The 23,516-nt window shown below is 43.0% G+C and overlaps 1 protein-coding gene across 7 annotated transcripts in view; it reads right to left on the minus strand.

Moving 5' to 3' along the window:
- Nucleotides 1-23,516, minus strand: part of abca2 (ATP-binding cassette, sub-family A (ABC1), member 2) — a 576,571-nt gene that overhangs the window by 35,668 nt on the left and 517,387 nt on the right. For all 7 annotated transcript variants that reach the window (XM_078550348.1, XM_078550347.1, XM_078550346.1 and 4 more), the window contains 7 exons: nucleotides 20,237-20,384; nucleotides 15,697-15,820; nucleotides 11,771-11,903; nucleotides 10,028-10,148; nucleotides 7,087-7,265; nucleotides 6,763-6,904; nucleotides 4,744-4,878 (listed from right to left, as the gene is read on the minus strand). In XM_078550348.1, the coding sequence (XP_078406474.1) occupies nucleotides 4,744-4,878; nucleotides 6,763-6,904; nucleotides 7,087-7,265; nucleotides 10,028-10,148; nucleotides 11,771-11,903; nucleotides 15,697-15,820; nucleotides 20,237-20,384 (982 nt within the window). The remainder of the gene's footprint in view (nucleotides 1-4,743; nucleotides 4,879-6,762; nucleotides 6,905-7,086; nucleotides 7,266-10,027; nucleotides 10,149-11,770; nucleotides 11,904-15,696; nucleotides 15,821-20,236; nucleotides 20,385-23,516) is intronic.

The raw sequence follows: 23,516 nt of genomic DNA on the forward strand, positions 1-23,516 counted from the left end.
CGCTACCAGATCTAACTCGACCACATAAGATCCTCCTCTTGTCTACCAAAACTGCTCCTTATTTCAGGGTTATCATGGAATGCAAGGATAACCCAGGGCTTCTTTTCTCTACCGCAAACCGTCTTTTTTAACCCCTCTCCCCTCACCTCCAACAGGAAGTGTGAGGAGCTCATGGGATTCTTTGTTATTTAGGTTGAGACCATTTGATCAGCTGCCTCTGCCACTGTACCCCCACCTTTCCCTAGCCTTTTGGGCAAACTTCCTCTATGATTTTCCACCTGCCCTAGCCCTGAACTCACACCTTTCTCTAGTTTCTCTCCTTTCTCCACTCATACAGCCTTCAAGCTCACCTTGTCCACGAGACTCATCTCCCATTCCCTCGGCCCTATACTCACGAAACTTCCGCCCATCCAACTTCCCTTTTTGTCTCCCCATGTTAGCTGATAATGTCAACGGTTCTCTCTCTTTGGCTACTGTCCCCTCGCCTTCAAATCTGCCATCATCGTCCTTCTCAACAAAACAACACTGGAACCATCCATCCTTGCTAACAACTACCCCATCGCCAACTTCCTTTTCATTTCCAAAGTCTTTTACTGTGTTGTTGGCTCCCAAATCTGTGCCCATCTTTCCAGGAACTCTATGTTTTAATCTGTCTAATCAGTTTTCTGCTCCTGCTGCAGTATTGAAATGGCTCTTATCATTATCACATAAGTCATTCATGATTTTGATAAGGTTAAACCATCAGCCTTCATCCTTCCTGATCTGTCTGCAGCCTTTGACACAGTTGATGACACCATCTTTCCCAATGGCTCTCCACAGCGACATCTAAAAACAGTGTCAGATTCCACAGGCACCCTGGGGATACCCAGCTCTACCTCACCAGCACCTCCCGACACTGACCCTAAATTGTCAGGCTGCTTGTCCAGCATCAAGTACTGTTTCCAACTAAATATTGGTAATACAGAAGCCGTTGTCTTTGGTCTCTTCACAAACTTTGTTCTCCAGCCATCGAGCCCATCCTTCTCTCTGGCAACTGTCTGAGGCTGAAGCAGGCTGTTTGCAACCTTGGCATCACATTTGACAAAGATGAACTTCCAACCACATATCTGCACCATCATTAAGACTGTCGATTTCTACTTCCAGAAAAATCACCCAACTCCACCCCTGCCTCAGCTCATCTGCTGCTCAAACCCTCATCCATGCCTTTGTTACCTTGAGACTTGACTATTCTAATGCAGTCCTGGCTGACCTCTCATTTTCCATCCTTTGTAAACTTAAGACAATTCAAAAATCTCCTGCCCATGCCCTAATTCCCATCAAACACAGTTAACCCATCACCCCCATGCTCGCTGACCTACACTGGCTCCTGCTTAAGCAATTCCTTGATTTTAAAATTCTCATCTTTATTTTCAAATCCCTCCAATCACTTTGCTCCTCTCTATCTCTGAAATCTCATCCGGCCCCACAACCCTCCAAGGTATCTGTAATCCTCCAATTCTGGCCTCTTGAGCATTCCCGATTTTAAATCACTACCACTGGGGACTGTGCCTTCAGTTGCCTAGGCCCCAAGTTCTGGAATTCCCTTCTTAAAACTCCACCTCTCACCCTCTTTTTCCTCCTTTAAGGTACTCCTTAAAACCTAACTCTTTGACCAAGCTTTTGTACCCTAATATCTGCTCATGGTGTCATTTTTTTCATGATGTGCTAGCGAGCTTTTTACTACTTTCAAGGTGTTACATTAATACAAGTTGTTGGTAATATTGCAGGCTGAAGTTCCCATTTATCAAGATGAAGTGTCATCAAGGGTTATGAATATTCTTTCATTTCCCTCCGAATCTACTGTAACTCACCTCACTTTGCACCCTTAAAAGGTTGGGAGAGCTGAGTGTGGCATTCAATCACTCTGGGCTATATTTACTCTTTATCATGAAGGCCCCAAATGAGATAATAACAGGCCACTTTAAAAAAAAAAGTCTTCCGAATATTATATTGCCACTCAAAGGGCAAGTTAATTCCACAAGTCAGTAAAATTAAGCAGTCACACAGGGGAAGGGTCAGGGCTTTTTTATCAATGAATAACAATCAACATTTAAGAAGTTGTGAATACATCTTTGCGGTTGCAGAAATAATGTCACGATTTTCCTCTGAGGAAAATATCTGGTGACAATTTTGAGTCTGAGCTGAAAGAATAGCCAAGGACAATAAGATCACTTGGTAAACAGTGCACAGTAAGGATTGTGTAGCTGCCATAGGAGTTCTGACATGAGAAACATAAAGACAAGTTTTGTCTATGAAAAAGCAAGGAGTTATGATCAACCTTTATAAAACACTGATTCAGCCCCAACTAGAGTAATGTGTCCAATTCTGGGCGCCACACTTATAGGAAGGATGTGAAAACTAGAGCGTATATAGAAAATATTTATGAGAATGGTTCCAAGGCCGAGGGACTTCCTTTGCAAGGATAGATTAGAGAAACTGAGGCTGTTCTCCTTGGAGAAGAGAAGGTTGAGATAAGATTCGATAGAGGTATTCAGAATCATGAGGGTCTGAACAGAGTAGGTAGGGAGAAACTGTTCCCAATGGCAGAAGGATCAAGAACCAAAGGACACCAATTTAAGGTGAACAGCAAAGTAACTGAGAGCAACATGAGTCAAATCTTTATTACGCAGCTGGTGATTAGGATCTAGAATGCACTGCCTGAGAGTGTGGTGGAGGCAGGTTCAATCATGGCTTTCAAAGAAGCATTGGATAATTATCTGAAGAGAAAAAAATTTGCAGACTATGGGGAAAAGGCATGGAAGTGGGACTAGGTGAGTTGCTCTTGCAGAGAGCTGGCATGGACAACAGGCAAAATGGCCTCCTTAGAATCCCACCAGAAGGGGCAAGTTATGCTTTGCTATACTGACCATTTTTCCATGACCAACAACTCATCAGTATGTAAATAAACTTGGATCCCTTGTCTAAAAAACTACTGTAACCATTCTATAATTCCACTCTATGATTCTAAGTTTTTGCACACCTGGGAGGGACATATATGAACTAAATCTTCAAGTGCAAGATTTGGACTTTCAAAAACACAATACAGTTTGCAATCTAGTGACCCATAACAGGTGGTGCAAATGGTTCAGGAAGTTTCTGTCCGTCATTGTGGGATGCACATATGCATGTAATTAAAGCAACATCAAAACCACAGAAAAAAATGAGCTTATTCCCTTCCTTTTGTTTGAGAGAAAAGCCATGCTGGCATGAAATGTTCATTCTCATGGGAGAGACAGAATCGTAATTGGTATTTTAGAATCATTAAGCTGGAATTCTTCAATGGACACCATTGCTCATTGGGGTGAGGAAAACAAGGTTTATTACAAAGTTGAATGACATATCTCTACATTATTGATTACACATCTCACATGGGCTATTAAGGCAATGAACAATTGTAAATGGGAATCAATTAAGTGATGAAGGGGCTCAACATTTGGATTCTTTGTCAAACAAACTACACAAGCTTATTTATGTAGTGATGAGTCGCTGGTCATGGAGAAATGGTCAGTATAGCACAACAGAGTCCCACCAGAAGAGGTAAGTTATAAGTCAACAGGAATATAAACGAAAACTGAGCATGACTGAGCTACTTGGGGACAGCTACAAATCCTGGATCGCTCAATATTTCAGAATGTTGCAGCACAGCATGCTGCCATCTGCATGCTGCTGTTTGTACTGACACCTACAGAGTGCCATCTCCAATATGCTCCCATCCTCTTACACCTTTCATTTCAAATCTTCCTCTAAAAAGTATCTTCCACTTTCCTTATAAAAGCTATTAAAGATTCTCAACCCACCATGATTTCTGGTATGCCATTTCACGCCCACATCCAGACAAATTCTGTTGAACTTTACACAATGCATCAGTTTCAGTAGAAAAAACCAGGCACTTTGTGAGTACTGTCTCTCAAATGCAGAGCATTGATTTAACTGTCTGCCCTTCCCTTCCTCCAATGTTTTTGCTTTGGGAAACTACCTTTTTTTTTCTCTGGCTGGCCCAGAGAAGGCTATAAGGAAGTAAGCAACACTAAGACTGTATTGGTGAACATTGCCAACTCCACAAAACAAGTTGAACACTATTTTTGGAAGCTAGCACAAGATTATCAAATATCAGTGACTAGTTGATATTTTTCATTTATTCCAACTAAAAGACAACTCCAAGAAAATGCCCTAGGATTACTTTATCATAGAACGTGATTGCTTTATCATAGAACATTCAAACACTGTGTGCTTTTAAAAATAAAGATACAGAGGTGTATTTAATACATGAATGCCCATGGGTAAAGCCTCTGTAAGAACTAGCAATATTCTTTCAAAGAAACTTTAGCCCAAGGAGGGTAAATTAATGCCATTAGTAAATGGGGCTGTTTTACAATCTACCTAATGACATTGTAACTTGTGTTTGGATCTAGGACACTGTACAATCACTATCTCTGACAATGAGGCAGCCACATTGCTATTTCAGCATGGAGACAACTATTAAGGTGGCTTTAAAATCAAGGCAGACAAGTTGGGACTCGACTCTTGTACTCCACACTTGGATTCCATGCTGAATGTGCACAGCTATCCCCAAAGGTTGACGCAAAAACCTGGTAGGACAACAGTGCTCAAAAGCCAACAGTGCATCGGCCTTGTTGGTATATTTTTGTGAATCTGAACATAACTTATCGACCTGCTGCAGCCCAACCGGTTTGTAATTCTTACCAGGAAAATTAAAGAAGGGTAGCCAATCAAAGCAATGGCGGTAGACAGCTTCCGTTTGTTGCCTCCACTGTACGTCGCCGCAGGCTTGTCCGCATATTTTGTGAGTTCCAGTTTATCAAGTGCCCAATTTATAACCTAGAGAAATGGAGTCAAGAGGGTAAAAAGTACTTTTAAGTTTTGAGAAAAAAATTAAATCCCTGTCCACTGATTTTTAAAACCAATGTCAGTGACAAGCTCTTCTAAGTCAAATAAACAAGTTAATAAACATTTTTCTCTATATTTAATAACAAAACCACCTCATGATGCATCCTTTTTAACATTTTTATTCCATTTCCCACAGCAGCCACCTTGGCCTTGCCAATCACTGTCTAATTCCAAATGGCTGTGCGTTGTGGGCATATGCCCAACCAAAGTCTTCTTACAGAGAAACATTACAGCTAGTTGTTAGAGGGCATATTTATGACTGAGCTGGATTTAAATTCACATCCTAGAAGGGGAAAAGAAAAGGGTAGTTACTCATCATCTGAAGCATGTAGTTAGCTGCCAATTTAATGTTCATAGTGTGGGAAACAGGGTCAGGGTAGAAATAGCTAGGAGTATGTAAGCTGTCACTCTATGTCTACCTACAAGATGATGACCCTGGTGAGATTTTAAAGATTTATTTGTGTGTTAGCTGGTGCCTAGGAGCGAACAAAAGTGCTCTGGTAATATTTTGACTGGAACACAAGGTGGTCTCATCTGTCCCATTATTTATGCTATAGATCCTGTGGAGCTACTGAGGCAGATTCACTTCATCTTTGTACTCCACACATTTGATGTACAACTTAATCATCACTGAAGATAATATAACTGCCGTGGTTTCAAACCCTGGAATAACACTACAGGAAGATATCCTCTTGTGGTTTTAAGAAGAAAGTTGTAAATCTCTTTACCTTCCATCCCAGAGTTTAGGAGGTAGAGGCCTCTGCTCAAAGGAGAGCCAGAGAGATTTCTGTTTCAGTTAAGAATAACATCTGCAATCCTCCATCAGATTACTCTCCATGGGCATCACAAGTTAAATGGAATCAATCTTTGTGCAATGATGAAGAGTAACTTCTTTACCCTGTAAGTGGTCAGAATGTGGAACTTGCTACCACAAGGAGTAGTTGAGGTGAGTGGCATAGTGAATTTAGGGGAATCCAGGTAAGCATAGGTGGGAAAAAGGAATAGAAGGATATGCTGAAAGGGTTAGATGAAGGAAAATGGGAGGAGGCTTGTATGGAGGATAAACACTGACATAGAATAGTTGGACCCAATGGCCTGTTTCTGTACCATAAATTCATATAACAGACACCTGCTACACAGTAAAATCTGCTCTGCAACTTTCATTGATGCAAGTTTACACCAAATGTTCTGTTTCCCTCAAATCGTCGAAGGGCTGCAGTAATAAACAGCTTTATTGGTAAGCTTTAATAGGCCATAGGAATTAGAAATTCTTCATTTTTCAGTGTATACATATGACTCGGCTAGTGACAAGTATACAATTCCTGAGGCAAAACCCGGCAATAAATATATATGACCACTAATGGAAGAGGAAAACCTAGGGGACCATTTTTTATTTGCTTAAAGTACATCCTGATGTTTAGAAAAACAAGTAAAATTCTTGCACCAATGAGGAGAGTTGGCTTTGTCTCCAGGGCAAGCCAGTGACATCACTAACAGTTCTCTACATTGCAGTCAGGGTCTTGATGTGGACTCACCTGAGAATACATTTTTTAAAAAAGAAGATTTTGGGAAAATACTTTGCACTAAAGGAATTTAGTTTGAATTCCCTTTCCCTTTAATAAATAATACAGTGACCTAAGGATATTTTGACCCATTATGTTCAGTAGGTCATTAAGCTCTTGAACTTAAACACAACAAATACTCATGTGAAACATAAATGCTGGCATAAACCAGTAGGTGTGAATGGCCTGTTTCTGTGCTACAAATTCTATGTGATACTGACAATTGATTTGAGACTCTGTCCCCAACTCTTACCCTCTCTTCATCTTTCCAGGGGACTCCGCGTAGCCTGGTGTAGAGCTCCATGTGTTCCCGGGCGGTCAGCTCATCGAAAAGTGCATCAAACTGCGGACAGTACCCAATACTCTGCTGCACCTTCAGCAGGTCCTTGAGAATACTGCAACAGACAACACACAGGAGGATGAATGCCATGCAGGGCCACCTGGCATGGTGGTGGGGAATACTGAACTTTCCCCTGTGAAGTTCAGGTCCTGAATAGATGACTGGTAGCTGATTAAGGCTCAATGCATCACTGTGTTTTTCTTTTTCTCATTGTACCAAGCAACTCCTATTATTTACCTGTTTCTATTCACAAAGGCCTCGCCGCCAGTTGTACTCTCGTCCCCTGTCAGCATCTTGAATGTTGTTGTCTTCCCAGCTCCGTTCACTCCCAGTAACCCAAAGCATTCTCCAGGACGCACACCAGCACACAAGCGATCCACTGCCAGGATCCGGCCCATCCTACGTGACTTGTACACCTGTAGGTGTCATGGATAGAACAAGTGTGAACAAGACTGAACACCTTTTCTGATTGACTAATGATCAAACATAACCAGTGGAACTCACGGCAGCATTAAGTGTTAGCTAAGAATTTCTATACCCATTGGAAACTTAGCAGACATGATCTAATCAAACATTTTGGAAGACAAATCACATTGTACTGAAACTCTACATATAATCAGAACAGCCCCAGGATAACTTGTTATCTCAACTGTGTCACAGAATGATGCAGCACAGAAGGAGGCTATTCACTCCATCATGTTTGTGCCAGGTCCTTGAATTATCTAATTATTCCCACTTCCATGCTCTTTCTTCCATAGCCCTGCAAATGTTCTCCCTTCAAGTATTTATCCAATTCTCTTTTGAAAATTATTAATGAATCTGCTTCCATCATCCTTTCAAGTAGTGCATTCTTAACCATAATAACCAAAATAACCACTGCTTATTTTTTATTTAGTCACACAGAATTACATAGAATATACACAGCACATAGACAGGTCATACAGCCCAACCAGTTTGTTAATGTTCCACTCAAACCTCCTCCTATCCTTCCCAATTTTGCAATGTTGCCTCTGCTATTTTTTGAAAACTACCTTAAATCTGTATCGACTGGCTACCGACTCACTGCTACAGAATACATTGTGCCCTTATTTAGTCCATCAAAACTCTTACAGATTTTGAACAAGCTGTTGAATCACCCCCACCCCCCTCCCTCCCTACCCCACAACCTTCTCTACTCAAAGGAGAATTAGAAAGATTTCCATCCTGTCGGACTTGCCATCCTGCAGATAAGACTTTAAACTGAGGCCCTGTCTGCCCTCTTGGGTGGATGTAAAAGAGCACTATTTCTAAGAAGAGGGGAGCTGTCCTTAGTATCCTGGAGAATATTTATCCCTCAACCAACATCATTACAACAGATTATCCAATAATTATCGCATTGCCATTTGTGGGACCTTGCTATGTGCAAATTGGTTGCTCCGTTTCCTAAACTGGTGTGGATTTTACAGTCAACGGTGAACAAACAATGCTTGGTGTCCATTATCCTTATAGCTCTCACAAACATTTGTGCGCTTTTGTGTGGCAGTTTACAGTTACTGGGCATCCGAAGCAGTGTTGCACCCCATGCAGTGGATCTGGGATCCACTGTGTGAACAGACCAAGCAACAGTGTGTGTCATGAATTCAACCAAAGATATTGAAGAATCCACACTGGATTCTAATGTAAGTTAGAAAATTTGATTCAATGTAAAATCAGGGAGCAAAACATTGGCCCAGATCTTCCACGGAGCGTAATCATCGCCGGATTGCCGCTCCCCTCGAACTCTTGCCCGTCCCGACACTGCTCTGCATTTCCTGCCAGGTCTTCTGAACCTTGCTTCTCCAGAAGTGCAGAGCGCAGCATCCTTTAAAAAGCTCCAGTGCAGCGCTGTAGCATCAGGGAGAAGACAGGAGACAGATCCTTTTTACAGTACTAGCTGCTGCAAAAGTTTAAGTGCCCAGTGTGAATATCAGTGAATGGATGAACGTTAATGAACGGGTGATTGGATAAATGTTTGTGAATGGGCGGAATGGTAGGGTGGCTGAGGTAGAAGGTGAAGTGGCAGGTGGATAGGATGGTATGTGGGTAGGGTAGGTCAGGGTTAGTTGGGTCGGGAAGGAAATTGGGTCAGGGTGTAAATGCGTGGTTGGGGTAGTCAGGTTGGGTTGGGGGTTAGTTGGGTGCTGGAAATAGTCAAGTCTGGCTGTGGGGGAGGGTTAGTCTGGTGAATGGGGGTTAGCATGTTTGAGAGGGGTAGTTAGGTCAGGTTGGGGGAGTTAGTCGGGGGGCTAGTCAGGCGGGCGTGGGGAAGTAGGGATGGGTCGGGGGGTGGGGATCAGTTCTGTAGTTACTCAAGAGTTTGTCTAACATTTCTTGGGTAACCATTCAGGTAAATACCCTGGAACTGTCCAAAGCTCTGAATCTAGCTCACAGTTGGACATTCACAGAGGGTCCCAGTGAGCAGGGGAATTTCCCTTTGGAAATTCAAACTTTTTGGGCAATTCCCGTGGAGGTCAGTGCATCGGGACTTCCGTGGTCTCCCGACGTGCATCTTGGGTTGTAGGTCCGGTCTCTGATGATCCGAAGACCGGAAGTTCTGGGCCATTGAGAGGCAAAGTAGGATGAGATTAGGGAAAAGAATGAAAAGCAAATAATAATTTTAAATCTCCGACAATAATTAAAATCTGAAGGAAAGACACTTCAATTTTATAAAAGTAAATGTTCAGGGTCGGAGACATAGCTTGGCAATAATTAAGACTTATCACACCGTTAAAAAATTGGTTACACTTGAATGGACAAGTTCTAACTTTTTTGCCATGGTTAGTGGGTATCTAGTGGGTAAGTGCCACAACTTTTTCCCCTTCATGTGTTTCAATGCCAAATTTCTTGGCAAGATACTGTTAGGGCAAAGCTTCAGAAGGAGCAGGGCAACTCGGACAGCAACATACTGATTTCCACCTTTAACTGTGCATGTGCTAACTCTGGAATTTGCTGTCTTCTTTGCTCCTTAATTATGAACCATAAACACTGATAGTCCATTTGCAAAATCTAAACCAATGTAATGGTGATTACACCTTTTAAAAATCACTTAATTGGCTGTAAAGTGCTTTGGAATGCCTTCAGGCTATGAAAGGCATTGTGGAAATGTAAGACTTTCTTTTAAAGACAGAATTTTCAATGCTCCCATTCCACTTTGTTTTACCTTTGTCAGGTTCTGAATTTTAAGAACATCGGTGTCTGCATCTCCTCGCAACACACGTCGCCTCTCATTCCCCACATCAACATCGTCATCTTCTATTGGCTTGTTAGAAACTGGTAAGCGTCTGTTACACAGAAGGAATTAATACTTAAAACAAATACTTAAAAACAGACACAATTACATATCTTTATTATCATGGTGCACACATTATACACCAGTATCTTGCTCAACAGAAACCATGAGATCACAATATAGGTTTGGCTGCAAAAGTCCTCAAGTCCACATCCACAAAATTAACAACAGACCTATTATGGCACCTGCCACTTCTTCATTGAGTCTAATATCCCTATATCACTGCCACCTCGCTCAACTCATCCACATTGTTAAATTATCAGACTGCTTATCTGACATTCAGCATTGATGCTCAGAAATTCCTCTAACTAAATAATGGGCAGGCTGACGCCATTGTTTTTGGTCCCCACTCCAAACTCCATTCCCTAGCTACTGACTCTATCCCTCTCCCTGGCAACTTTGAGACCAAACAAGACCATCGGAAACCTTGGTGTCATGTTCAGTGCCATATTTGTGCTATCACTAAGATTGCCTATTTCCACCTCTTTAACATCAACTAACTTCACCCATCTCAGCTCATCTGTTGCTTAAATCCTCGCTCATGTCTTTATTACCTCTAGACTCGACTAGTCCAACACACTCTGCCCTCTGTAAACTTGAGGTCATTCAAAGCTCTGATGCCCATGTCCTAACTTGTACTAAGTCCCATTCACTTATCACCTTTGTGCTCGCTGACCTATGTTGGCTCCCATTCAAGTAAGGTCTTGACTTTAAAATTCTCATCCTTGTTTTCAAATCCCTCCATGTCCTCACCCCTTCCTATCTCTGTAATCTCCTCCAGTTCCACAACCATCAAGGTATCTGCGTTCATCTAATTCTGGTCTCTAGTATCTATAATTTTAACCAGTCCACCACTGATGGCTGTGCTATCAGCTGCCTAGGCTCTAAGCTCTGGAACACCCTCCCTAAACCTTTCCACCTCTCTACCTTGCTTTCTTTCTTTAAGACACTCCTTAAAACCTACCTGTTGACCAAGGTTTTGGTCATCTGGCCTAATATCTCTTTATGTGGCCTGGTGTCATGTTTTGTTTTATAATACTCCTATGAGTTTCATTACGTTAAAAGTGTGAACTAAATACAAGTTGTTGTTGTCCCATCCAAATCCAAATGTCCATGCACACATTGCATAACCATCTGTCAAGAAATATGTCTTGAATTTATGGCCTCTTGTTGCCTGGGTGTATCTGAACATATTACCCTTAGTTGATTTTCACTATCCCATTAAATACCTTATAAAGCTGTATGATACCCTTTGAAAGATCTCTTCCAAGGTGAAAAATATGTAGCCATTTCCCGAAATTCATGCCTTTAATACCAAGGATCAGCCTCAGTGCTCTTCTTTTTGTAACTTTGGCTTCGCTACTAAGTATCTTTTAATGATAGTTTCAGGGGAGTTTTCATAAGTTCCAAAGGGGAGGACGGGGAAGAGAACATATTCAGCAGTGTGCAATTCACACATTTAATCAGGCTGCCACAAAGATCACGGGGGTAACTCATGCACTTTTCTGACAAATATACAAAAATCTTCAATGATTTTTTGTCAAGTTGCAACTCTAGATGGTACACGGGCTTACAGATGATACCTGTCCCCATGGTCACATAAAACATACTTACTGTGGCTTTCGGAAGAAGTTATACTGGCACATGATAGTGATGAAGAATCCCACAAACCCTTCTATTGTCATGGCAACTAGGCCTCGTGTCACGATGTCCCATTCAAAAGGGGATTTCATTTTGCCAAACTGGCCTGCAGGGAGAAATTATGCACATTCGAGCTAAACCCATTTTACAGAATACACAGACTTCACTCTATTCATTTCTCAATGGCAAAAAAATTATAATGAAATAAAGTCATCAAATTCACCAAGAAAAGGCCTGAACTATTGATGCTAACTCTCAATACTGTGTATGAGAGCTTGGCACTGTGCCCACACATTGACTAGGTGCGGAATGATCACACAGGTGAGCAAATGTTGAACTAGATCTCAACATGAATCAGAAACTTCAGGAGACCAGGACAAAGGGATGACAGAAATGAGAGTGACCTCCCCATTAACACACAGAAGTAGCAGTGCAGAATATTTCAATGACATGTTGAAATGGGCAAGGGTGTAACCAGTGGCACTGTTGCTGGCTGCGGCTTTTCCAACTGATATATCCCTAAGTGTCATCTTGATTGGTCAACTTTTTTTTCTTGAACGATCAGGTTGGTCACTGAAATCTGGTTGCACTGTTTGTTGGTTTATTTTTTGGTCAGTTATTTGTTTCACATAGAAACCTGTCACTTATGCTAAAAAGTCTCTGAATCAAACAATTGAGAATTCTACATAAGTGAAGTTTCTTTTTGCCTCATAATGGAATGCATACACGCTATCGGGACACACCCCACTGCACATAATTAAGTTGTAGTTTGGCAAGGGTCAAGGGTTAAATGTGTGCTGATTTACTGCTACAGCTTAACCAGCTGAAACAACATACCTGATTACACACCTTACTTTGTCATCTGCTTACTTGACCCTTTGGGCGAGGTTTCATGCCATGGGTCCAGAACATCACTGTGCCACTGAGCTCTACTCTCGCAGATTCCAATCAGCTAATTAACCATTATTTTGGCAGCAAAGTCTAGGGCAGTAACTGAGAGAGGTGCAGAGCTGGGCTGGGGGAAGCATGACTGACTGACAGAAATCTGGTGAAAAGGCCAATCAGATGACTCTGACAGTACAGCACAGGCCACAGCACTGCCTGGGGTATATGTGAAGATACATTCAGGCTTCTTGTCTTTTATTTCTTTGTTTTCTTTACTCAGCTCACTAACACTCTCTCTGAATGTGAAACTGCAATAGAATGACATGATAGAGTGAAAAGTATAATAGAGGCTGTCTGACTGCAATTGCAGAAATGCTACTAAATACATTAAATCCTATTGGACATTGTTGTTTAATATAAAATAATGCTCTTGCTGTCAAATTCATCCCATTTATATTGTAGAGAAGATTTGCTGGTAAGTGATAACTGTCAATGTTAGCACCCACATATCCTCAACCTTTCATGAACAGGACTTGAATAGAACTGTGGATGCATTGGCCTCATATGCGTACAGTTATTAAAAGTCTGCATTTGCAATTTTGTCAACCTAGGCTGGAACCTTTTCATGTACAATCCGCTCCAGGCCAGGAAATGCTAGAATGTATAACTGGGATGAATTCTGGCCAGACTAAGATGGTAGACATTTTAATTCTCTGTATTCAGCCTCTTACACCGGGCAAAAGTTTAGTGTCCCCTGTAGGTGGGTTTGCAGGTTGGGAGGGCAGGGGTGGCCATAAAGTTCTGTGGGTACCTTTCCTGCACCCCCGACTTGGTCGCAATTTAACGAGTAGCGGGTGAGGTCTCAGGCCTGCTTGGGCAGCAATGGAGGCTCAAGGGCCACGTATCAGCTGGTGGGAGGAGTTTGGCAACAGGTTGGAAGCCCAACAGGTAAGCCTACTTGGGCCTTGAACTGAAAGGGGTTGGGGGGGCAGTGGGAGATGCCTCCACCACAGGCCCCCTTTTCTGATCAGAGGCTGCTCCCGAGGTCTGCTCTCCAGTGCCCCCCACCCTGGTGCTCCTTCCCACCTGGCTTGTGCACCCCAGCCATTGCCCCCCCTTAGCTTCCTCTCCTGGCCCCACTAAGAATAACCCCTCCACTCCTACCTCCCCACACCCTGTCCCCACCCCCCCCCCCCCCAAACCCCCCAACCCCCTGCCCCCCTGCCAACTGGCTCTTTTTTTGCTGTGATTGAATGCAGTCCCAGAAGTAGCCTCTGCTTCTGATGGTGCTGCTGGGACCAAAAACCTGCCACCCAATCAGGTTAGCCGGCAGCTCTCAGAGGCAGGACTTTGTCCCCATATAGGGGTGGAAGTTTTGTCTTAGCCACTTAATGCTCCTCTGGGCTCTAAATGGCTGCAGGCAGCCTGCTGGAATGAGGGCAGGTTTCACAGCGACCTTTAAAGCAACACCCATGAAATCCTGCCCACCTTTATAATAAACTTCAACAAAAACTCGAGAAACAGCACATCCTCTTTCAATTAAGCACTTGACAGAACTTATGGGCTCGACAATGAGTTCAACAATGTTAGATCATAAGCACTCCTCCCATTTGCTCAGGTGCAGCTGCTGATAAGAATCCTGTTGTTTATTAAATGTCTCATGCTTTCCACCCTATCATTTATCTTCCCTTTTGTTCTTTCCTCACCTTCTCCCATTTCCCGGCCTCAGTACTTGCTTAAAATTTGTAGTGTCTTCCAGCTCTGGCATGGACCAGAAACATTAATTCTAGTTCTTGCTCCACAGATGCTGCCTCACCTGCTGAGCTTTCCCAGCACTTTCTGTTTATGTACAAAAGAGGTTATATTCTGATGTTGTTATGGCATCCAAAGGTCAGATGCACTGAGCAAGCACCCCTGTCCCAAGATGAGACTTGGTGTTTCCCTTGGCATCAGTGTTGCTACGTTATTTTATAGCAGGTTTGACACTGAACAGCACCCCATAAAGGAAGCTATATCTTGGTTTCTGTGAAGCACAATTGCTCTAATGAAGTCATTTCTTCCCAGTGCACTTTGTTTTATTTATCTGCTGCTGTACCTTAAACCTCTTTTTTGCCTAACCAAGTACATCATTCAATTTGAACCTGTGACCAAGGAGATGCTGCAGTGAGTCCTGAGTGTCCGGGAGGAGCAGGGGCAAATTAAGATCCTTAAGACACGTGGTCATGTCACCTGATAGAGACAACAGAAGGTAGCTGGTATTTTGTTTCACCAAGGGTTAGCACCTCAAGAAAGGAAGAGAATACATTTTTTAAAAACATCTCACATGGGAGAATGATTAAAAAGTTTACACAAAGGTTTTTTTTAAAGTATATTGATCTCCATGCAGCAATCGTTTTCATTGATAAGGAGGCCAGTATAATTCATTTGTTGCCCATTCCCTCTGCAACCCGATTTTGCACTCATGGCATCTCAGCCTTTAGGAATTCTTTCCCAAAGCACTTTACCTCATCGACACCACTCTGTCTTCAAAAGCCTTTTAAGCAACTCCCACTCTAGCCTTCCTTCTGGCCTCATACCCATCCAAAATTTCCTGTTCTGTATCCCCGCAAAACGTCCTTCTCTCCTGCTCAGTGCGCACTTTTCTCTCCTTGCTAAGAATTCTGATGTTCTGATGTATTTTACATGCTTAAGCTTTGTTCTAACTGAGGCTGGAGTTCTGCCTTTATTTTATTACTGCTCCTTTCAGTAGAGCAAAAACTCACTGGAATGTACAAAAAAATCCTCTAGGATCAATGTGTAAATCAACTGACACTCATCGCATTAGTGACATTGGAATGAACTTTTGCTTGCACCATGCCATCATATCAATCCCACAGTCCATTAACAAATGCAGATGGCTCTACAAAGGAGGCCTGTAAACAGCAATACTGGGTATGGATCCACAGAATGGCCAAATGCTTACTTTCCCTTTTTAATGGTCAACTAATAGTCCTGGGTAACACTTCTGTATTTACCTATTTTTGCATAGTATTCATTGATGTACTCATTGTAGGCCATTTCCATCAGTCCGTGGCCCAGGTTATAATTCGGGAAAATGAGGAAACAGGATTTCAGGTAGCCATTCACAGCTTTCAGATCCTGTGAAGTGAAGCATGAGAAGGTAAGTGACATTGGAAACACCCAACTCTATCAAATCAAAATAAGTGCATGGACCTTTATAATACCATTATTGGTTAAAAACAGCTAGAATTAGCGTAGAATTTTTTTTAAAAATGCTCAGTAGTACTCAATTTTATACCTTAATGGAGACCCACCATTTTGTGATCATTAAGGGTGGTGTGTATCTGCCTGTCTCCACCATTTATTTTCAGTGCTGGTGAATCAGTACTGGGGTCCACTGGAGTGCCAACCTACACTTCCGTTCCATCAATAAAACATATTGCTAGCATAGAATGCAGCTGCCCAGCAGGGTTTTGTCCAGGGCCAGGAATAATATTACATTTAACAGATGGCGAATAAAGCTTTTCCCTTTAAAATAAAGATGCAGTGTCACCAAGAATCCCTGTCTTGGAGGAAGAGGAGTTTGATGGGAAAAGTAACCTGTTTGACATGTCCAACCTTCCCCTGTTGCCAGCTCACCAAATGCCTCTTTTTACCTGTTTTAGGCTCCGGAATTGGGAAAGGTACTTTACACATCCCAGTTAATGGTCCTGCTACATGTCAGCCTTGGTTGAGTGGTAGCATTCCCACCTCTGAGTCAAAAGGATCTGGTTTCAAGACCCAGTCCAGGAACATGGATGCATAATTAGGCTGAGACTTCAGTGCAGTACTGAGGGAGTGCTGCACTGTTAGGATTGCCATCTTTTGGGTGAGGTCTCGTCTGTCCTCTCAGGTGAACGTTAAAGGTCCCATGTCGCTTTTCAAAGAAGAGCAAGGGAGTTCTCCGCTGTGTCCTGGCCAATATTTATCCCATAACCAACAATGAAAGTAGATTATTTGGTTATTACCTCATTGCTGTTCATGGCACCTGTGTGCAATCTGGCTGTCGCATTTACCTTATAATACAACCGTGACTACAAATTCATTTGTTGTAGAGAGATTTGGGATGTTGTTGAGGTAGTGAAAAGTGCTTCATAAATGCAAGTTCTTTCTTTCTGTCTATGTAGCTAAAGTTTTGAAGAGGTCTCTTCAACTAATTCTACTGCAAGCCACTTGTGTTAACTTTGTTTAATTTTATATTTTCAGCTAGGAATTGCCATGGATAAAAAAAAAATCGGAATGTTTTCAGCACTTATTTAATGCTTACTCCCATCTGCAATTTTCCATTTCTTCCCTCATAATTCTTTCCCCCTCTCCTGAAGCTGCTGATACCTCACCCAAGTGGCCAATCTTCGTAGTTTACCATAGAGAATCACTGTCAGCAAGGGATGCAGAGACACAGCCAACCACAATCCTCAAAATCTGGTCTACTTTCAACAAGAGTAACTGGGTCATGATCAGGAGTTGGAACCAATATGCAGCTCCCTATCCCAGGCGATTGAGGCCCATTGGTACTCCTCCACTTTTGACCGGCTTAGACGAGCACACCCAACACAGATCGGAGATTGACCCTATGATCTAACTGGTCTTACTTAACCAGTTGAGCTATTAGAAGACTCCTTGTCTCTTCCTTCTATGTTGCATTCATCATCTCAAAACATTCCCTCCATCATAAGATCAGAAGTAGGGATGTTTGCTGATGATTGCTTGGTGCTCAGTACCATTCATGACTCCTCGGATAGTGAAGCAGTTCATGTCCATATCCAGCAAGACCTGGAAAACATTCAGGCTTAGGCTGATAAGTGGCAAGCAACATTCATGCCTCTCATGTGTCAGGCAATGACCATTTTCAACAAGAGGGAATATAACCATTTCCCCTTGATATTCAAAGGCATCACCACGCTGAATCCCCTACTATTAACATCCTCTAACATTGACTAGAAACTTAACTGGACTAGCCAAATAAATACTGTGGCTACAAGAGCCGGTCAGAGGCTGGGAATTCTGCAGGGAGTAACTCACCTCCTGGCTCCCCGAAGCTTTTCCACCATCTAAAGGCACAGGTCAGGAGTGTGATGGAATACTCTCCACTTGCCTGGATGAGTGTGGCTCCAACAACACTCAAGAAGCTCAACACAATCCAGGACAAAGCAGCCCACTTGATCGGTGCCCCGTGCACTGCAGCAACTCACCAAGGCTCCTTAGACAGTACCTTCCAAACCTGCAACCTTCACCACCTAGAAGGACAAGGGCAGCAGATGCATGGGGACACTACCACCTGGAAGTTCCCCTCCAAGCCACACACCATCCTGACTTGGAACTATATCGCTGGACCTTCACTGTCGCTGGGTCAAAATCCTGAAATTCCCTTCCTAACAACACTGTGGGTGCATCTACACCACATGGACTGCAGTGGTTCAAGGTGGCAGCTCATCCACCACCCTCCTGAAGGCAATTCTGAATGAGAAACAAATGCTTGCTTGTCAGTGATGTTCACATCCCATGAAAGAATAAAAAGAACAAATGGATCACTGTTGCTTTTTCTAAGAGAGTATTATCACTGTTGCTGCTAAGGCAAATGTAGCAGCATATTTTGCAGAGCAAAATCCTACAAACAGCAAATATAATGCCAGACCAGTTTATCTGTTTTTGGTCATGTTTAATGAAGGAGGAATTTGTCCAGGGTATCAGGAGAACATCTTGGATTATACCACAGGATCTTTTAAGCCTGTGTTAACGAGTACGGAGAGGTTTGGTTTAATAAGATGACGAAGAGCACTATGATTAAAACAACTTTGGAAAAGATTGCATAGAATCATTAAATTTAACACCTTTAATTTTGTTGGTTTCTTTGCACTTTTGGATCATTTTGTTTAAACAGTGACTGTTGTAGATGTGCTGCCCATGTATGGCTGAATGTGACAGTGCATTCAATATGGTAGAAGCGGCCCTTAGCCAAGGGTACTTCAAGGTTTATCACTTCAAATTTGTGTTTTGATCCATCTTCACGCTACTGGGTCAGTACATCTGTCCACCTTGTGGGAGCCCCGTCAGTATGACAACTACAGCAGTTTATTGAAGAAGTCTGGTCACCACCACCACCTTCTTAAAGCAACCAAGAACGGTCAATAATATGCGGCCTTGCCAGTAATGGCCACAGTCCAGATACATAAGTTCTAAAGTTCAGCAATGAAAGCAGCAGCCAATCACTGTTTAAACCAAAACAAAGCAATTGACAGAAACAAAACCAATTGTTCTCCATACCATATATACTCATGTAAAAGTCGAATTTTTAGGCCAAAAGTCATGGTGTTGACTTTTATACAGGTAATGTTTTCCAGGGGTTGATGTGCCTGCTTGATTTGGGGCTAAGTGAAATCCAAAAAAGACTGTTGCAAAGGAATAAAATAAAAACCAACAACACTAAAAAAATTCATATTAATTATCATTCATAATCTGATCACTTTAATCATTTGAATAAATAAAAACAAGTAGAAACGTTTTAAGTATTTACTTACCAGTACTTATTTTCATTAACATATGTACATTTATAATGAAACAGAATCTGGTCACCACATTACAGGAAGGACATAATTGCTCTGAAGAGAGTGCAGAGGAGATTCACAAGAATGTTGCCAGGGCTTGAAAACTGCATCTATAAATAAAGACTGGATAGGCTAGGGTTGTTTTCCTTAGAACAGGGGAGGCTGAGGGGTGATCTAATTGAGGTGTACAAGATTATGAGGGGCCAAGATAGGGTAGACAGGAAAGGCTTGTTTCCCTAGCTGAAGGATCAATTACCGGGGGCATAGATTTAAGGTGATTGGTAGAAGGATTAGAGGGGGCATAGGAAAAACTTATTCACCCAGAGGTGGTGAGCGTCTGGAATTCACTGCCTAAACTATTGGTTGAGGCCGAAAAGCTCAACTCATTTAAAAGGTGCCTAGATCTGCACCTGAAATGTTGTAACCTGCAAGGCTATGGACTAGGTGTTGGAAAGTGGGATTAAAATGAGTGGCTGTTTTTTTTGTTTCCTCTTTTTTGGGCTGTAGCAGGCATGATGGGCTGAATGGCTTCTTTCTGCACCATAACTTTTCTATGGTTCTATGAATCATTAACATCTCCAGGATTATACTTTGGCTCTAAAATTTTTGGACTTTCATCCCTGAAAAACTAGAGTCTATTTTTCCATGAGGTGTATGAAAAAATGATAGTTTCTTGGACCCAAAAATCAGGGGGTCGACTTTTATATGAGTATATAAGGTAATGGTCTTGCATCAGAAAGCGTGTATGACACACAATCCAAAATTATAATAACATTATCAGAAACAACATAGTAAACATTACAAATGACTAACAATAGACAAGAATCTGAGAAATAAGTCGCACAAGATGGTTACCAACCGCTTGACTTTTGCACTCTGACTTGCACATTGTAGAAAATGTGTCTGAAGGAAAAGTAAAAGAGCAGGATCAGAAAGGAATACAATAAGTTCACACTGCTTGAGTACCCACCTTGTCATGCTCAAAGAGTTGAAGCAGGAATGTGGCAACTGTCGCTGTGATACCAATGAAGAGGTTGATGACAATCAAGAAAACATAGGCTGTACTGGGAACCTCGAACCAGAAGGAAGCTGGATACATGATTGGAGTGATTGACCAACTGTGGAGCAAGCAACAATAGTAAAGGTAAGTGTTCATGTCCCTACTTTCAAGTTTGTGCTTCTCCCTTTTTTTCGGTCATTACATAATGCTGCCCACCAAGAGGGTTCCGAGGCATGGGGCAGCTCTTTACTGATGAGACTCTGCAAATGCGATAAAAGACACCACCTACTGACTTTCCCCCTTTTCCTGAATGGAAGCTTCTTGATCCAACTGTTATGATATGGCAGGTGGTATTTGCCAGGCTGACCAAATCCCCAAGGGGAGAATCTTTGGCTCGGCAAGCGGGGGCGGGGCCCACTCGCCGAGGAAGTAAAATGACGCAAAGTGATGTCGGGCATGCATCCCGACGTCTCTGCACGTCATTTAGATTTTCAATTCGACGGGCACGCAGCCGAGCTGGCAAAGCGTCCGCCGAACTGTCAAAGGCCTATTAAGGCCATTTAACTAACAATTAAAATAATTAATGGAGCTGCCCATCCAACCTTAAGGTTGGGATGAGGTTTCATGAATGATTAAAGTTTTCTTGAAATTCTTTATTGAAATTAATGCTCATGTCCCAGCTCATGTGACAGTTTCACATGAGGGGACATGTCAGAAAATTTTTTCAACTTTATTGAATTGTTAAAACTTAAAACTAACCGCCTCAGGGAGATTTCTGTGCTCTTTCGTGTACATGCACGAAAGAGCACACTCCCAACTCAGGCAACCGCAATCCCCCCCCCCCCACCCCCCAACCTTCTAGGTGCACATCACACTGGGTGGGCCTTAATTGACCCATCCACGTAAAATGGCAGCACGGACCTGATGGGGGACGCCGATTGGATCCGTGCCCGCCCCCGCACAGCCCCACTGAGGGGTGGAAAATTCTACCCCAAAGGAAACTTGGCTATGCTATTACAACCATTTTGCAATTTGCATTTATTACGAGAAGGCTTGTGCACTAAAGTCAGAAGTAATGAGTCCACTAACACCTTTAGAGATTTTAAAGATTAAATTAAAATATCTTAACAAAAGAAGAACGAACTGAAACACACACAAGATTACAGTTACACAATTATAACAGTTCCCAAAATTTCTACTTAACCAGACTTCCACTATACACCCCCTTTAAGTCAACAGTCCAAATAGATTACCAAGTTATAAAGTCATCCAGCAATATTACCACATGCCCCACTGGACAATGGACTACCAAAGGCTTTTAACATAACTACTTTGGTCACTGGAACAGCAAACTTTTGAAAGGTGGCCAGTGGCTGGAGGCTAGGGGCTGGAGGCTAGGGGCTAGGGGCTGGAGGCTAGGGGCTGGAGGCTGGAGGCTAGGGGCTAGTGGCTGGAGGCTAGGGGCTAGGGGCTAGTGGCTGGAGGCTAGGGGCTAGTGGCTGGAGGCTAGGGGCTAGTGGCTGGAGGCTAGGGGCTAGTGGCTGGAGGCTAGGTGCTAGTGGCTGGAGGCTAGGTGCTAGTGGCTGGAGGCTAGGTGCTAGTGGCTGGAGGCTAGGTGCCAGTGGCTGGAGGCTAGGTGCCAGTGGCTGGAGGCTAGGTGCCAGTGGCTGGAGGCTAGGTACTAGTGGCTGGAGGCTAGGTGCCAGTGGCTGGAGGCTAGGTGCCAGTGGCTGGAGGCTAGGTGCCAGTGGCTGGAGGCTAGGTGCCAGTGGCTGGAGGCTAGGTGCCAGTGGCTGGAGGCTAGGTGCCAGTGGCTGGAGGCTAGGTGCCAGTGGCTGGAGGCTAGGTGCCAGTGGCTGGAGGCTAGGTGCCAGTGGCTGGAGGCTAGGTGCCAGTGGCTGGAGGCTAGGTGCCAGTGGCTGGAGGCTAGGTGCCAGTGGCTGGAGGCTAGGTGCCAGTGGCTGGAGGCTAGGTGCCAGTGGCTGGAGGCTAGGTGCCAGTGGCTGGAGGCTAGGTGCCAGTGGCTGGAGGCTAGGTGCCAGTGGCTGGAGGCTAGGTGCTAGTGGCTGGAGGCTAGGTGCTAGTGGCTGGAGGCTAGGTGCTAGTGGCTGGAGGCTAGGTGCTAGTGGCTGGAGGCTAGGTGCTAGTGGCTGGAGGCTAGGTGCTAGTGGCTGGAGGCTAGGTGCTAGTGGCTGGAGGCTAGGTGCTAGTGGCTGGAGGCTAGGTGCTAGTGGCTGGAGGCTCCCTTCACCATCCACCCTCTGCTGAGACTTCACTCCAAACGCCTGTTTTATACCTCACTTCTTTGATAATTTGAACCTTGCAGTCTAATCAGCTCTACTTTATTTAAATTAGCCACACACACACACACAAACATAAACCTGCTTTAAAACATCCCACAATAATACTTGGAAAAATATGATAGTTTCTTGACATGACCCTGCAACTTCATAATAGCCAGGATGATATCAGGTGTTCACTAGATGGGGAATTACAGCTATGAATATGCTATGAACCCACATCTTTTCACACTGTGGTACATTGCACAGGCAGACTAGTGCTCTGTGCCACCTTGATATGACAGAGGTTAAGAGTTTTCAAAAACTTTAATTATGTTGGCTTTTGAAAGTTATTGCTCCCTTGTGAGAATGCAATAAGTGGCATTGAGACAATGCTGGTTAGAGTGGGGACAAAACCAATAGATGGTTTTGATTTTCTACCAGAATCAGGAACAGAGTTACCTGGAAGTTCCTCAAGTAGCTGTACTGTCACTGAATGAATCAAGGATTATAGGCCAGTTTTGGGCACCAAGGTAAAATACAGATGCTTGATCAGACAACTTATGAGTGCACCCTGAAGACTGCGATGAGAGTGGAACACTATGTTATCATAAAAGTAACCTCAATTTCCAGAAATAATCCTGGAGATTTGCTGTGATAAATTTGCCAAGTAACTAAATACAAACCAGCAGGTAACTTGTCACAAGGAAACACACAGCCAAAGGACAAATTCATGTAACAGGAATCAAATCAATACCAATGTCTTAAAGTCTGCTTTTTACATTGTCTGTATCTTCAAATCTAATGATTGCCCTTGGTGCTCCAGTCATTCTTCACAGTATGTCTGTAAGTTTGCTAACTTGATTTCGCACATCAGTAATTTCTTCGTGCTCCCTTTAAAGGTGCCTGTTTATTTTCCTGATGTTTCTTAATCGGATAAATCAAATATATAAGTATAAAAGCAATAAAAC

Source organism: Cetorhinus maximus, chromosome 10 (genome assembly GCF_964194155.1).
Source record: "Cetorhinus maximus chromosome 10, sCetMax3.hap1.1, whole genome shotgun sequence".
NCBI lineage: Eukaryota > Metazoa > Chordata > Chondrichthyes > Lamniformes > Cetorhinidae > Cetorhinus > Cetorhinus maximus.